Source organism: Trichechus manatus, unplaced genomic scaffold (assembly GCF_000243295.1).
Source record: "Trichechus manatus latirostris isolate Lorelei unplaced genomic scaffold, TriManLat1.0 scaffold00075, whole genome shotgun sequence".
NCBI lineage: Eukaryota > Metazoa > Chordata > Mammalia > Sirenia > Trichechidae > Trichechus > Trichechus manatus.
Window position 1 is genome coordinate 12,891,327 of NW_004444011.1, and position 17,493 is coordinate 12,908,819.

The 17,493-nt window shown below is 41.8% G+C and overlaps 1 protein-coding gene across 1 annotated transcript in view; it reads left to right on the forward strand.

Annotated features, from left to right (window-relative positions):
* CUBN (cubilin) overlaps window positions 1–17,493 on the forward strand; it is a 396,867-nt gene that overhangs the window by 154,152 nt on the left and 225,222 nt on the right. The window contains 1 exon segment of the mRNA XM_004391280.1: window positions 290–440. Coding sequence (XP_004391337.1) covers window positions 290–440 — 151 coding nt within the window.

Below are 17,493 nucleotides of genomic sequence, written 5' to 3' on the forward strand. Positions count from 1 at the left end.
GCGTCCTTTGGACAGGGGTCCCTGCGCCAAGAAGCTCCCAGTTCGGGGGAACACTGATGAGAAGGCCGACAGAGAGAGAAAGACTTCCCCTGGAGCTCACACCCTGAATTTGGACTTTTAGCCTACTTTGACTGTGAGGAAATAAACTTCTCATTGTTAAAACCATCCACTTGTGGTATTTCTGTTATAGCAGCACTAGATGACTAAGACAGGTAGGCTTTCCTTTTTCCATCTGACAAACCATGTGAAGCTTTCTTTTTTACATTGGGAAGTTTCTTTTTCATTTCAGCTCTATGATGGATCACAACGGATGGGGCGCTACTGTGGAACAGATATTCCCCCTTCGGGGAGTACCACAAGCTCCAAGCTTCGTGTGCTGTTCCTCACTGATGGGGTTGGTAACCACGAGAAAGGATTTCAGATGCAGTGGTTCATTCACGGTAAGCCCTGGACCCATCTCATTTGTATTTGGCAGTTGTTGGCTAACCAACAAATTTTCCCCTTCCAATTCCATACTTGGAAACAATACAACCAACAAATAATGGAACCAGAGTATAATCTGGTGCTTAGCTTTAGAAAGCTTACTTAAATATTGGTAGAACCTGGAGAATTAAATCCTGTTAGGGTTAGGAGAGGAGCCCTGGTGACACAGTGGTTAAGAGCTTGGCTGCTAACCAAAAAGTCACGAGTTTGAATCCACCAGCCGCTCCTCGGAAACCCTAAGATGCAGTTCTACTCTGTCCTATAGGGTCACTATGAGTCAGAATCGAGTGGACGGTGAGGGGTTTGGGTTGTTTTTGGTTCTAGGGTTAAGAGAGGAAGTGAAGTCAAAATGAACAGGATTTGGATAACTGGCTAAGTGGTTGCAGCTGGGAATTACCTAAGCAAAAGGAGGGAGCAGAATGAAGTTTCTAGGAAGAAGACCTGTATCTGGGTGTGGCAATCAAGTTTGCAAGGTGAGATGATAGTTTCTCAGGTGCAGTGGAATAGAATGGGAATTAAGGATGACGTTAAACAGAGAAAGAACGACAGAGATAGAGAAAGAAAGAGAATCAATCAGAGAGAAGGGAGGGGGAAGGATTGGGCTGAGAGGAGAAGCAAGAGCAGGAAACATAAGCTAGTGATGCACTAAGACAGGATAGTGTGTGTTGTAACTGCCAAACGGAGGAGGGGCACCTCAGAGCCCTACAAATTGGTGGTTCAGGAAGAAGGTAGAGATAATCATTCCTCTGAAGGAGAAAAGTCATTTTAAACAAGAGGTCTGAGACTTTGATACTTGACCTCATGTGGGCCAGTCTAGAGGGAGAGGGCCCCAGAGCAGCGGTTCTCAAACATGGTCCCCAGACGGCAGCCTCAACATCACCTGGAGCTTGTTAGAAATACAAATGCTTGGGCTCCATCCCAGACCTACAGAATCAGAAACTCTGATGGTAGGGCCAACAATGTGTGCCTTAACTAGTTTCCCGTGTAACTCTTTAAAGTTTGAGGACCACTGTTCTAGAGGGACCCAATCCTGAAAAATGTAGTCCTTGCAGATATCATAGTAGCAGTTTTCAACCAGGATGTTAGGGATCACTGGTAAGTTTTGATGAACTTGAAAAACAAATGAAGTTATAATACTGTATTACGGCAGGAATCATACACAGATATCTAAGCTGTGGCCAGGCTGTTAAAGTCCAGGGTGAGCCCAAGGTGAGCACACATGAATGTATGTCATGGATGAAAAACTCTTGAGGGTTGTTAACATTATAGTGAGCTCATTATATGAATCACAGAACTATATATAATTGAGTAGCCCTCTTGTACACTCAAGTGTTGGATATTCTGAGGTTAAGTCTGTGGTAAATGATGAAAAATATATCTCTTCACAAAATGATCATGAATTGGGGTCTGAGGGTATTTCTGTTAAAGTGTAAGTATGGGATTCTGCGTGTTTGAAAATGGTCAGTGGTGATCTACAGAGCTATTTATAACTTGAAATGTAGGTTATGAATCCCCAAAGTAAATGAGCTATGATAATTAAACTTGTGGAAGTTTGGGACTTTCCTATTCATCAAGTGGGTGGCCAATTTAGTGACCGTTAAATGAAGGGATTGGATTGATTCATCTCTACAGTACAGTCCATTTCTATTATTCTGGGATTCTGAAACAGCATGATTCTAAGGAAGATAGAGACAGTTGTGAAAAGACATAGAAGGGACACAAAAATCCTGGGAAATGACCTAGATTTTCAAGGGCTAGGCGTATTCTCCAGATCAACATGTTTCAGACTTAATGTACATATGACTCACTTGGAGATCTTGTTAAGATGCAGATTCTGATTCAGTAGACCTGCGGTGGGGCCCAAGAATCTGAATTTCTAACAAGTTCCCAGGCAATGCTGCTGCTGCTGCTCTGTGGGCCACACTTTGAGGAGTAGGCAAGAGTTGATGTTAAGGCTGGAGACATAAAATGGCAGAAAGGACAGGATCTCCAGAGACAGGGGAAGCCTTCTAAGGTGCTGAAAGGGTACACTGTACTAACAGTTTATTTCAATGACAGTAGAATGATAGCTGGGGCCCCTCTAAGAAAGAACCTTATTGCTTCAGAGACCCAATGGGGAGGAAGCTTTCACATGGGACAAAGGGTGGAAAGTAAGAAGTGCTAACTAGGAGACCTGGGGCTCAGGAAGTAGGAGAGTGGTCCTCAGCCCTGGATGTACTTTGTAATTACCTGAGAGTTTTGAAAAATACCCATGGGACAAACCTCCAAAGATTGGAGCCAATTGATTTGGGGTAGGACCTTGACTATTGCTAATTTTTAAAAACTCCTTAAGTAATTCTTCTGTGCAGCTAGGATTGAGAGTTTTAGGAACAGAGACTTTGCTGGGTATATCTTTCCCCTCAATGGGCTGTTCACCTACCCTTCAGGCTGTTCTGGCCATACTAGCCCAAGGCCACCTTAAGGAATTTTTGATTTATGGTCATTATTGGCTACACTTCAATTACTGCATCACTGCATTCTTGCAGCCATTCTATGTTTCCTGCCAACAAGTTACACACAACTAAATCTTCTGATGGAAGCTCTGAGTTTTTGTCGGGAATTTTTTTTCCTACCAGTTCCCTTTGGAATCTGTCTTTTTCTGGGGGAGTCAAAGACACCCTCTGTCTATTCTCTTTTCTTGTTTACTATTTGAAAACTTTCTCCCAATTCCTGAAATCTTGCTAAGGTTGGAGCCAGAGTTGTGCAACACAATTTTGCCAGCTGGGCCCAAAACTGAATATTTTTTAACTCTCTGCTGTCCATTATGTATAAATTATAAATGGGAAGAAACTTCTAGAATGGGATTGTTAGTAATTTAGATCTGTGCAAAATGAATTGACTCTCATCAACTAATAGTTAGCCAATGGTATAACTATGTAGAGTTTATACTCTGCATCTGAACTATGCCCATAACTTGGGACTGTCAGAGAAGAGGGCACCAACAGAGAAGACAAAGATCAGGAAACAGGTCTTCGATGGGACAGATTCCCTCCATCCCCCCAGTTTTTACCCTTTGGAGATAAATTGCAGGCATAAGTCATGAGTTATTCATTCATTTGTTCATCCCACAGATAATAAGGACCTATGTTGTGCTGGGTACTGAGCCTGGGCTCGGGACACAGTGGCCACTCACACCAAGCATGCTTCCTATTCTCACGGGGCTCCCAGGCTAGTGAGGACGACAGACATGAGGCAAATAATCACACAAATAAAATAAAAACTATAATAAATGCTACAAAGAAGAGATACATTGTGACATGGGCACACACAATAAGGAGTATGACCTAGTCAGGAGGTCAGGGCAGTCTTCTGTGAGAATGAGACATTTGAACTAAGAACTGAAAATAAGCAGGAGTTGACTAGGCAAATGGAAGAAGAAAGACGATTTCAGATAGAGGAAAAACCCTGTGGTGGAAGGAAACAGGGTAATAAGATGAAAGCAAACAGTCCAGAGCAGGGACGAATGCTAGAGGAGCCTGGAAAGCTAAGCAGGGGCCAGACCACATGGGTAATAATATATGGTTAGGGTCTCAGACAGGGATGGGGCTGCACCCTGTTTTTTTCTTGAAATTTGTCATATTGCAAATGCATGAGTTTTGAGTAGGATCTTGAACCTGGCAAGTTGTCAGACTCCAATACTTCAACTATTATGAAAAATTACAATTGTGAAGTGTAATAGTTAATAATATTCTTGAATGTGTGTGTGAGAAGTGTGTATGTGGATGCGCATGTGCACGTTTGTGTGTGTGTGTATAGCATCAGAAGAAAAAAATATTCAAAGATACTGTCTCTGCAGAGCACCCCTAAACATCTTCTCAGAATCAAGCGGAAGGAAAGGCTCTGGACCTCCAGCCTACTGGCCCCGAAGCTGCTCTTCCTCACCTGGTCAGAGGAAGTGGCGTTGAACTCCTACCCTCATTTCATCAGAACCAAATCACATTTCAGGCCCCCTCTTTCTTCCCACTCTTTTCCAAACTACGTAATAATAAGAGCTCAAAAATTATGCTGAGGGTTCACAAAACTACAGTGACATCATTTCCTGAGCATTTCTGCTGAAGAAGAATCCCCACACACTTCATTCAGTAAGCCAATTAATAAATAAACCCATTTACAGAACGTACTTCTCTGTCAACCCCACACATCTTCCACCTGCTTTGAGAAAATGGGTCTATAAACTGTCTCTATCTGTTGGCCCGTGTTTAAAGTGGCACCGTGGTGAAGTGAGATTAAACCACATTGCCATGCCTTTATGTGTACCATCAAAGAGAGTCTCACCCTGGAAATAATGAAATGGCCACAGTTGCCCTGCCTGGCTAATCATTTCACAGTATTCAGCATTGACAGCATTGTCCAGAGGCTGAATTCTACCTCGCCGACAGGGTCGTGGAGGGGAATATAGAGCTTTCTGCAAGCTGTGTGAATAGCAGCCTCCCAGCCAGCTGCGCTGTGCACACCCCTCGTCTCTTCTGGTCTTCCTCTCCCAGAGGCCCTCTTTTACTGGGCTATGGAATGCCGCACACAAACAAGGAACAAGGTCAAGGAGCTTTGTGAGGGAAAGAGTGACATTTGCAAAGGGAGAGAACACTTCAGCTGGGAACTAGTGGGGAAGGGCTAAGTGACATGTGATTGGGAAGTGATGTCACCCTGTATTTTCACAAAGGAAAGTGTGGCCTTTTCTCTGGGGAGACAGATGACATCAGCTTCTTAAATGGGGCTGATTCTATTTTGTCTTCTATTTAGCCGTTAATGAGATTTCTTAAGCTTTGAGAATTTTCAGAAATCCACTTGGTGAGAACATTTAAAGCTTTATCAAGATCCTTTACAGTTCATTCGGTTTGAAAATAAGCCAGCACCTTCTTGCCTACCTGTGGACATATGGCACTGTACCAAAGGCTTTTAAAAAATATATTTTTAGAGCACTGGCAAACAATCCCCATGAGGTCAGCAATGTTTTTCTTAAACCTTCACTGCAGTCCCCTTTCCCTCAAATGGTCTTTTCAGTAGTCTTTGTTTATTTTTGCTCTTTCAGGGAAGTTATTTTCAACTTGTAATTTTTATTCTTTTTGTAACATAGAGTATGTGTGATGGGGTTTCTGGAAGATAGACCCATTTGAGGGTGAAGGTTTTACCTTTTGTAATTCGGTACTCGTTTCTCGGATATACAAATGGTGGGTAATTGCACTTAAGGTGCGAAGGTGAAAGAACAGTTATACCACTGGGCTCTGTTAGATCTGCTGGGCTACCCTCCCAAGAACAGATACATTGCAGTCATGAATCGCTTTATAGTGACTACATATAAGCTCTGTAAGCAGGTATTTATTACTAACACTTTTTTTTATCCAATCATTCATTCAGCCAACCAACAAGCATACATTACTCATTGCCAGGTACTGGGCTAACCAGTTGCCATTGAGTTGATTCAGACTCATAGTGACGCCATGTGTGTCAGAGTAGAACAGTGCTCCTTAAGGTTTTCAATAGCTGATTTTTGGGTGGACTTGAACCTGCAACCTTTCGGTTAGCAGCCAAGTCTGTTGACTGTTTACACCACCCTGGTACTGGGAATATAGAAAAGAAGGAGGTGGCATCCTTGTTTTCAAGGAGTTAGCCATCCAGTAGGTGCAACAGAAAAATATGCCAAGTGTTAAAATAGGTACCTAATCCATGATGCTATAAGAGTACAGGAGAGCATATCTAGGTTAGTCTGAGAAGGTTCCAGAGACCCTCCAGGAACGTTTGATACTTGGCTTAGTTTTGAAGAATGAGTAAGAATTAATCAGCTGTACAAATATCTGGGAGAGGAAGGCATTTCCAAGTAGAAGCAAGGAGGAGTAGAAGAGTGCAAAAGTTTTGTAGTGGGCAAATGTTTCAGCTAGAGCATGTATTCTCAATAGGGGCAATATTGCCTCCAATGGAGTGAAAATTGATTCTTGCAGGGGGCAGCTAAAAAAACTTAACTCTTTTTATATATAAAGAAAAGATATACGTACTGTACATAAACAGATATGCAGTATATATGTGGTATTAAATTTTCAGGGGGGAGAGTTTGGAAAAAAAAGTGTCCAGAAAAGACTCCTTAGGGCGGATGATAATGAACAAAGCACTGAGCTGGAGGGAGTGATAGAGGTTGAGGCAGGACAGGTAATCAGAGACCAGTCCATAAGAGACATGGCAAGAATGTGGATTTTATTCTGCAGTTGGTGAAAGGCCACTGATGGATTTTTAAGCGGGAAGTTTAGTGACATGAACAGATGAACATTTTAGAATAATAACTCTGGTAAGAAGGTAGAGGGATGAGTAGGAAAGGAGAGAGACTGATATTGGGAGAGTAGTTAGGGGGCTATTTTAATAGAACAGGAAGAAATAGAATGAGTAGGGTCACTTATAGACAGCAAGATAATGTATTAACAAAGTATTTAGAAAGTATGATAGATTTGATGGCAGAGTAGATATGTGTGTCTGTGAGATAAAAGGGGGTGTCACGGATAGCTCCCACATTTCTGTATTAGCTAATTTAGTGTGTGTTTGGTGCATAGACAGGGAATCCTGGAAGAAGACTTGGCTTGGGGAGGAGGGTAGAGGATAGTGAGATCCAATTTGAATATACTGAATTTAAGATGCCTGTGGAATATTCAGGTGATGTGTCCCTTAAGCACTTGCCTATGTAGGTTTGAAAATTAGGTGAGAGCTTGGGGTAAAGAAAGAGATTTTGGAATGAACTACTTATCAGTGTATTTGGAGTTATGAAAATGATGAAATATATGTGTCCCAAACCGTGCAAGCTATTTGAAGGAATGCAGAAGTACAAAATTAGTTTGTTCTCAAGGTGTGTACAATCCGGTTAGAAACTAGATAATTAAGTAACAGAAGTGCTAAACTATGAGTTTCCTATGGTAAGAATAGTAAGGGTTCAGAGTAGGAGACCGTAAATTGTTGGTGAGGTCTTCATAGACTCAGTGGAATTTTAAAGCCCTTGAAGAAAGAGCAGAACAAGAGTTGATAGATGGTGACTGGATCAGCATCAGCAAAGAAACAGGTAGAAATTAGCACTATAGATAATGAAGACAGTGCAATATAAGGCTACATAGACCAACTGGGGTGAAATTTTATTTAGAAATTAATGTGGTAAGGAATAGCAAATCACTGTTGTTTCTAGAGTAGGGAGTGAGAAATGTCAGAGATTACAGTTGGAGAATTCAGAGATCATGGTGATGGGAGACACTTGAGGAGACCACACTTGTTCCTGACTACTGAGAGCTGAAGCTGGAGATTTACAGGGTCAAGATGGCTGAAGACCAAGGTTGGTAAAGCTCTAATGGAGAGGCGAGGCCAAGATGGAGGAATAGTCAGCTGCTTCCTGTTGTCCCTGTTACAACAAAGACCCAAAAAAACAAGTGAATTAATTATATATGATATTCAAGGAACCCTGATCATCAAAAACAAAGCTGAAGCATTGGACTGAGTGGCAGGGAGAAGCAGAGACAATTCAAAAGCAGCGAAGAAGTACCAGTTGCTAAGTTGCTGGCACCCCGCTGGCTGGGTTGGTTGGCGCATGTGGGCTGAGGCAAGCAGTAGCGTTTGGGATGAGTCTCACCATGCTGGGTGAGGCCAGGCGGGGGCAAGTCTGCATAAGTCTCCAGAGCTGGGTGGAAGCAGCGCTGGACCTGCAAAAGTTAAGTGCAAGCATCTAACCTACCACGCAGGGACAAAATAACTTCCTCCTCCAGGAGTTTTGCAGCAGAGAAGTGCCTCTTTCCTCTCACCTACCCCCCACCCCCACCCCCCTCCACTCTGACACCACTCCGCAGTATTCAACAACTGCCACACCCCCTAAGCCAGAACTCAGGGCTATCCGCACCCAAACCAGTCTGTGGCTTTGAAAAATGCTATACCCCCTCCCCGCCCCCCAACTTAGGCTGGGTTCTCTAGAGAAGCAAAACCAGTAAAGTGTATAAATACGTATATATATAGAGAGAGGAAATTTATGTCAAGGAAATGGCTCACACAGTTGTAGAGGCTGGAATGTCCCAAGTTCATGGGTCAAGATAGAGGCTGGTGAACCCAAGATCAGCAGGACAGAGAAAGACCTCTTGCTCACAGACTTTGAAGATCGATGAATCCCAAGATTGGCAGGCAAGACCACAGTTAAGGTGCTAGCTCAAGTCCCAAGAACCAGAGGTCAGATGAACAGGAGGCAGCTGCAGGATCCAGCATGAGCAAAAAGCCTCCAAGCCCTGCTAAAACGTCCGCCTATATTCGATGCAGGCCACACACCCAAGGAAACTCCCTTTCAACTGATTGGCTACTCACAACAGATCCCATCATGGGGGCGATCACATATCAAATCTCAACAGGGAAGTGATCACAACATTATATGACTGCTAAGACACTGAGACTCCTGGCCCAGCCAAGTTGGCATGCAGTCTTAACCATCAAAATCCACCCCTTGTCAACTTGGCATCTCTACACATCCTCTGAAACCATACATAATCTTTGCATAAACACAAATATAAAGACATACTTGCATCCAATATGATAAAACGAACACATATACAACCAAAAATGCACTGGCCCTGTTTACATCTTATATTTTACAAGTGAAGAAAACAAAAATATTTGATGCACACATACAAAGCAGAAATACTCATAACAGTTACAATCCTCGCTTCTGCAACTGGTCACGTGGCCGTAACTGGTACTTAGAACTACCTTCTTCCACCACCCATCCCATATTCCCTTTGCCCTCAGCAAGCACCTTGGCAGGTCATGGTTTTTTGCCTGATGGGGCCACCCAAACCTTCATTCCTGAAGGGTCTGGGCTGTTAGTAGTCATGTTGGAACTGGGTTGCTGTAGTTTTCCATTAACTCTAATCACAGGGCGTGGTAGTATAAGAGACCCTAAGGGAGCTCCTGCATTCCAGACATACTCTTCTTTACCTCTATTATGTAATATCAATCCAGTTTCCTCTTGGTAATCAGGATCAGTCACACCAGCCAGTATAGTAACTCCTTTCTTTGCCTGTTGATCCAGAGGCATAAGGAGCCCAAAGTGGCCAGGTGGCGTTCTTAACTTCCAGTTCAATGGAATCAGTGATGTGTCTCCAAGTGGGAACATTCCTCCCTTTGGAACTAAGACCTCTAGATCTGGAGAGCATAAGGTTGTGGGAACAGGAAGCAAAAATCTTGTAAATGGGTTACTAGAGTTAATAGTGAGTAGTAACACTCCCATTTCCATCCCTTGATTCTTGGACCCATGAATCCTGGCTATGGGAGAAACAGCACTATATATTGGACGCTAGTTTAGAGCATATACAGCCTTCTGGGGAACATTACCCAACCCTGCAAGGTATTGCCACCTAGCTAGCACTGTAATTGTGTCTTTAGAAGACCATTCAATTGTTCTATCAAGCCAGCTGCTTCAGGATGATGGGGAACATAATAAGACCAGTGAATTCCATGAGCATGGACCCATTACTACACTTCATTTGTCACTTGATTAGAGGCAATGCTGTGTGAGACACCGTGATGGTAGATAAAGCATTCTGTAGGTCCACAGATGGTAGTTTTGGCAGAAGCATTGTGTGCAGCGAAGGCAAATCCATACACAGAGTAAGTGTCTATTCCAGTAAGAACAAAATGCTGCCCTTTCCATGATGGAAGTGGTCCAATGTAATCAACTTGCCACCAGGTTGCTGGCTAATCACCTCGAGGAATGGTGACATATTGGGGACTCAGTGTTGTCTCTGCTGCTGGTAGATTGGGCACTCAGCAGTGACTGCAGCCAAGTTTGCCTTGGAGAATGAAAGTCCATGTTGCTGAGCCCATGCATAACCTCCATCCCTGCCACTATGGCCACTTTGTTCATGAGCTCATTGAGCAATGATGTGAGTAGCTGGGGAAAGGGGGTGACTGGTTTCTACAAAACACGTCATCCTATCCAACTGATTGTTAAAATCCTCCTCTGCTGAGGACACCCTTTGGCAAGCATTCACAGGAGACGCAAATATCTTCACTACTTTGGCCCATTCAGAGAGGTCTGTCCACATATCTCTTCCCCATAAATCCTGTCTCCAAATTTCCAATCTTGTTCCTTTCAATTCCCTGACTACCCAGCCAAACCATTGGCCACAGCCCATGAATCAGCATACAATTGCACATCTGGCCATTTCTCCTTCCGAGCAAAGTGAACAACCAGGTGCACTGCTCAAAGTTCTGCCCATTCAGAGGGTTTCCCTTCACCACTGTACTTCAGGGAGGTCCCAGAAAGGGGCTGTGGTGCAGCTGCTGTGCACTTTCCAGTGGTGCCTGCATATCATGCAGAACTATCTGTAAACCAGGCATGAGTTTCCTCTTCTTCAGTCAACTGATCATAAGGAACTCTCCACGAGGCCATAGGTGCAGACTGGGAGATGGAAGGTAATGTGACAGGAGTAGAGAGCATGGACATTTGGGCCATTTCCTCGTGCAACTTACTTGTGCCTTCAGGTCCTGCTCGGGCCCGATCTCATATATACCACTTCCATTTAATGATGGAGTGCTGTTGTGCACTTCCAACTTTATGACTCTGTGGGTCAGACAGCACCCAATTCATGATGGACAGCTCAGGCCACATGTTGACTTGGTGTCCCATGGTTAAGTATTCAGTCTCTACTAAGGCCCAGTAACAAGCCAAAAGCTGTTTCCCAAAAGGAGAGTAGTTATCTGTAGACGATGGCAGGGCTTTGCTCCAAAATCCTAAGGGTCTACGCCGTGATTCCACCAATAGGGGTTTGCCAAAGAGTCCAAACAGCATCTCTATCTGCCAGTGACACTTCAAGCACCATTGAGTCAGCCAGATCATATGGCCCAAGTGACACAGCAGAGCCTTGTTGCAGAGCCTTCTCTTGTTCTGGGCCCCACTTAGAACTAACAACTTTTCAAGTCACTTGATAAATAGGCCAGAGTAGCACACCCAAATGAGGAATATGTTGCCTCCAAAATCCAAAGAGGCCCATTAGGCATTGTGTCTCCTTTTTAGTTGTGGGAGGAGCCAGATGCAATAACTTATCCTTAACTTTAGAAGGAATATCTCTACATGCCACACACCACTGGACCCCTAGAAATTTCACTGAAGTGGAAGGGGCCTGAATCTTTGTGGGATTAATTTCCCACCCTCTAGCATGCAAATGTTTTACCAATAAGCCCAGAGTCATCGACATTTCTTCCTTACTAGGTCCAATCAGCATAGTGTCATCAATATAATGAACCAGTGTGACGTCTTGTGGAAGGGAAAGGCAATCATGTTCCCTGCAGACTAAATTATGACATAGGGCTGAAAAGTTGATGTAGTCCTGAGGTAGGCAACTGAAAGTGTATTGTTGCTCTTGCCAGTTGAAGGCAAACTGCTTCCGAACGTCCTTTGAAACAGGTATGGAGAAAAAGGCATTAGCCAGATCAATAGCTGCATAACAGTACCAGGAGATGTGTTAAGTTGCTCAAGCAATGAAACTACATCTGGAACAGCACCTGCAATTGGAGTCACCACCTGGTTAACTTTTCAATAATCCACTGTCATTCTCCAAGATCCATATGTTTTTTGCACAGGCCAAATAGGTGAGCTGAATGGGGACTTGGTGAGAATCACCACCCCTGCATCCTTCAAGTCCTTAATGGTAGCAGTAATCTCTGCAATTCCTCCAGGAATGTGGTATTGCTTTTGGTTTACTATTTTCCTAGGTAGGGGCAGTTTTAATGGCTTCCACTTAGCTTTTCCTACCATAATAGCCCTGACTCCATTTGTCAGGGATCCAGTGTTGGGTTTCTGCCAGTTGCCGAGCATATCTTTTCCAATTATGCATTCTGAAACTGGGGAAATCACTGCAGGATGGTTTTGGGGACACAATGGACCTACTGTGAGATGGACATGAGCTAAGACTCCATTAATAACCTGGCCTCCATATGCCCCACTCTGACTGGTGGGCCACAGTGACGTTTTGGGTCTTCTGGAATTAGTACTGTCAGTTCAGAGCCAGTATCCAGTAATACCCAAATACTCTGATTATTTCCTTTTCCCCGGTGAACATTCAGTCTTGTAAAAGGCTGTAGATCCCTTTAGGGAAGGCTGGGAGAAAGATTAACAGTATAAATTTTGGCAATGTGTTGGAGTCCTTCCTCAAGGGGACCTAGCCTCCCCTTCATTCAAGAGGTTGTGGGTCTTTAAACTTGCTCAAGTCTAGGAATTTACTGAGGGACCGTAACACTCTATTCTGGCAATTTGAGTTAGACTGCTGTTCATTTGACCTACAATTCATCTGCTTGTACAGATCAAGCAAATATTTAATAGATTTCCTATCTATTTTACTCCCAGGGACATCATTACTAAGCAGTCAACTCCATAAGTTCATATGAATCAGACTATTCTCATTACTGCTTTGACTCCAGTGTCCATTACTATAAGCACACCCACCTTGTTTTTGTTGATTGACTGCAGCCACTTGGCTCCTAGTAGCACGGGGTCCAATCAGCCCTATTGTAGTTAGGTGTCTTAATTCAGTTAAAGCAGTTCCTACTGTCAAATCTGATTTACATAAAATAGCAGCCATCAAGGATGCTGGGGCTTCTTTCATGAATTTGTGCTTCACAGTTGTGGTGAAAGGTGTGTCCTCTGGGCACTCCTTGTGTGAGTCTGTGGGTCTAACCTGATAAATCCATTCTAGCATGCCAATTTCCCTAAGCCTCTGAATACCTTTTTCTACAGTATACCAAGGCAGGCCTGATACTTCAACTTGATTTAGTGTAGGTCACTGCTTGTAATCCATGCTGAAGCCACCCAAATAAACTATTAGATCCTTTCCTAACTTCTTGAGCTGAAACATTGAATGAAGAATCTGTGCTTAGTGGGCCCATATCAGCAAACTCAGACTGATCCATCTTTATGTTCCTTGCAAGGTTATCTCATACCCTTAATAGCCATTCCCATACATAATCCCCAAGTTTCCGTTTGTACATATTAGAAAAGTCAAGCAGTTTTTTGGGAGTGTAGCTCACTGGGACTTAAGTTTAGTTATACGTTTAGAAGCCAAAATTCGTGGGGAAATGTTTTGAGAAGAGTCAGCATTGTCTTGTAAAGCATCTGCTTCTGGTGATGCCTTAGGCAATGACTCAGACAAAGGCACTTTAGATGCAGCTGGGTTAATCTCATTAGATGGTAGTGGAGGGGCTAATGGTTTTACTAGGCAGGGTGGTTTAGCAGAGGAACATGGAGTAATCTCTTCAGATGGGAGTGAGAGGGCTGGTTCTGTTGGAAGGAGTGATTCAATGGAATTTAGGGGCACAGTGTCTCCAGTTTCCTGATTATCTGCCCATATGTCCCCATCCCAAGCTTCAGGATCCCATTTCTTCCCAATCAATGCCCTCGCTTTAACTTCAGACACCTCTTGAGGCTGGCAATTGAGTTGGTATTGTAATTCAGCCACTCTTACAATAAGACTCTGAGTTTTTTTTCCAGCAATATTAGCTCTGTTACTATAAGAAATGAGGCTTTCTTTTAAAGCACAAGGGGAAACTTTGAGGTCGTTTATGCGGCACTTGAACTTTGACTGAAGTCTTGTGCACATTTCTTTCTTTCACCAGTTTGTCCAGCAAAAGCAGGACCAACCAACCAGCTTTCTTATACTCCTCATTATGACAAAATTGTGGAAAGTTATCACACATGTATTCACCCGGAGCCTTGCCTTTCACCAATACCTGGTCTATTGGTGGTGATATTTTGCATATTTGTATTGCTACCTCATGCCATGGATTACCAGTGCCCTCTTTACTACTGGGAGCAGAGTCAGCAACATCTCTAAGACTAACCAGAATTGAAAACCAATTTAGAGAACTTATGCTTACCATTTTGTTTCTCTAGAACCACTCTTGGTACCAAATGTCTTAGACTGGGTTCTTTAGAGAAGAAAAACCAGTAAATCATATAAATACATATAGAGATTTATATTAAGGAAATGATCATGTGGTTGTAGAGGCTGGAACGTCCCAAGAACATAATGACAAATTTAACAGGCTGCTAGAAACAATAGAGAGACAGCAACTAGAAATCCAAAAGATTAACAATAAAATCTCAGAATTAGACAGCTCAATAAAAAGTCATAGGAGCAGAACTGAGACAGTGGCAGTCAGAATTAGTGAGATTGAAGATAAAACTTTTGACACCAATTTATTTGAGGAAAAATCAGAAAAAAGAATAAAAAAACAAAGAAGAAGAAACTAACAATTACTTGGGACACTATCAGTAGGAAAAATCTACAAGTGATTCGAGTACCAGAATGGGGTGGGGGTGGGGGGGAATAACAGAAAACACAGATAATTGTTGAAGATTTTCTGGCAAAAGCTTCCCTGAGATCATGAAAGACAAGAAGATATCTATCCAAGAAGTTCAACAAACCTCACACAGGGTAGATCCCAAAAGAAAGTCACCAAGACAAATCATAATCAAATTTGCCAAAACTGATGACAAGATAGAATCTTGAGAGCTGCTAGGGTTAAACAAAAAGTCACCTACAAAGCAGAACCAATAAGACTAAGCTCTGACTACTCAGCAGAAACCATGCAGGCAAGAAGGCAGTGGGATGAAATATAAAAAGCCTTGAAGGAAAAAAATTGCCAGCAAAGTATTATATAGCCAGCACAACTGTCTCTCAAATACAATGGTGAAATTAGGTCATTTCCAGATAAACAGAAGTTAAGGCAATTTGTAAAAACCAAACCAAAATTACAAGAAATATTAAAGGGAGTCCTCCATTTAGAGAACCAACAATATCAGACAACAACCCAAGACTAGAACACAGGACAGAACAACCAGTTATCAGCTCAGATAGGGAAGTCGCAAAAACAAGTCAAAGCAAAAAGACTGAAAATAAGGAAACAGAGATATCAATATGTAAAGAATGACAAAGTCAAAGCAAAAAAAGAGGGAATAAATAGTGTAGTCATAGAACTTCCATATGGAGAGGAAGTCAAGGTGATATGAAGAAATAAAAGACTGGTTTAAACTTAGACAAATAAAGGTAAATTTTAAGGTAACCACAAAGGAAGCTAACAAAACTACCCATTAAAATTAAAAAGAAGACAAACACAAAGTCTCAGCAAACACAAAATCAGCAGTAATGAAAAATATGAAAAGAAAATAAATACAAAAAAGACTCAGCACAGAAAATTAAGTGGTATAAAGAAACAGTCAACATCATAAAAAAAAATCAAAATGACAGCAGTAAACTCATACCTGTCAATAATTACACTGAATGCAAAGAGCCTAAATGCACCAGTAAAGAGATACAGACTTGAAGAATGGATAACAAACATGATCTGTCTATATGCTGCCTACAAGAGACACACCTTAGACTCAAAGACACAAATAAACTAAAACTCCAAGGATAGGAAAAAAATATATCAAGCAAACAACAACCAAAAAAAAGCAGGAGTGGCAATATTAATCTCTGACAAAATAGACTTTAAAACAAAATGCACCACAAAAGATGAGGAAGGACTCTATATAATGATTAAAGGGTCAATACACCAGAAGGACATAACCATAATAAATATATATGCACCTAATGACAGGGCTCCAAAATACGTAAAAAAAAATTAAAAGTAACAGCATTGAAAAGAGAAATAGACAGCTCCACAATAATAGTAGGAGACTTCAACACACCACTTTTGGTGAAGGATGGAACATCTAGAAAGAAAATAAAGACACGAAAGATCTAAATGCCACAATCAATCCACTTGACCTCATGCACATATACAGAACACTCCACCCAACAGCAGCCAAGTATACATTCTTTCCAGTGCACATGGAACATTCACCAGGATAGATCACATTTTAGGCCACAAAGCAAGGCTTAACAGAATCCAAAACACTGAAATATTACAAAGCATCTTTTCTAACCATAAAGCCATAAAAGTAGAAATGAATAACAGAAACAGCAAGGGAAAAAAAATCAAATACATAGAAACTGAACAACACCTTGCTCAAAAAATACTAGGTTATAGAATAAATCAAGGAAGGAATAAAGAAATTCATAGAATCAAATGAGAATGAAAACTCATCTCATGAGAACTTTTGGGACACAGCAAAAGCAGGGCTTAAAGGTTAATTTATAGCAATAAATGCACACATCCAAAAAGAAGAAAGGACCAGAATCAAAACATTAACCCTGTAACTCAAACAAATAGAAAGAGAGCAGCAAAAGAAGCCCTCAGGCACCAGAAGAAAGGAAATAACAAAGATTAAAGCAGAAATAAATGAAATAGAGAATAGAAAAACAATTGAAATGTTCAACAAGACCAAAAGTTGGTTCTTTGAAAAGATCAACAAAATCAACAAACCACTGGCCAAACTGACAAAAGAAACAGGAGAGGGAGCAAGTAACCAAAATAAGAAATGAGATGGATGATATCACAACAGACCCAACTGAAATAAAAAGGATCATAATAGAATACATGAAAAATTGTACTAAAACAGATTGGAAAACCTAGAAGAAATGGACAGATTTCTAGAAACACACTACCTACCTAAACTAACACAAACAGAGGTAGAAAAACTAAATAAACCCATAACAAGAGGAGAGATTGAAGAGATAATAAAAAAACTCCCAACAAAAAAAAGCCCTGGCCCAGATGGCTTCACTAGAGAATTCTACCAAACTTTCAGAGAAGAGTTAACATCAGTGCTACTAAAAGTAACTCAGAGCATAGAAAAGAAAGGAATACTCTCAAACTCATTCTATGAAACCAGCATAACCCTGATATAAAAGCTAGGTAAAGACACCACAAAACAAGAAAATTACAGACCAATATCTCTCACGAACATAGAAGCGAAAATCCTCAACAAAATTCTAGACAATAGAATTCAATAGCATATCGAAAAAATAATGCAGACTTGCAGCAAAATGGCGCTCTAGGCAGAAGCATCATGCCGTCCCTCCACAGCAA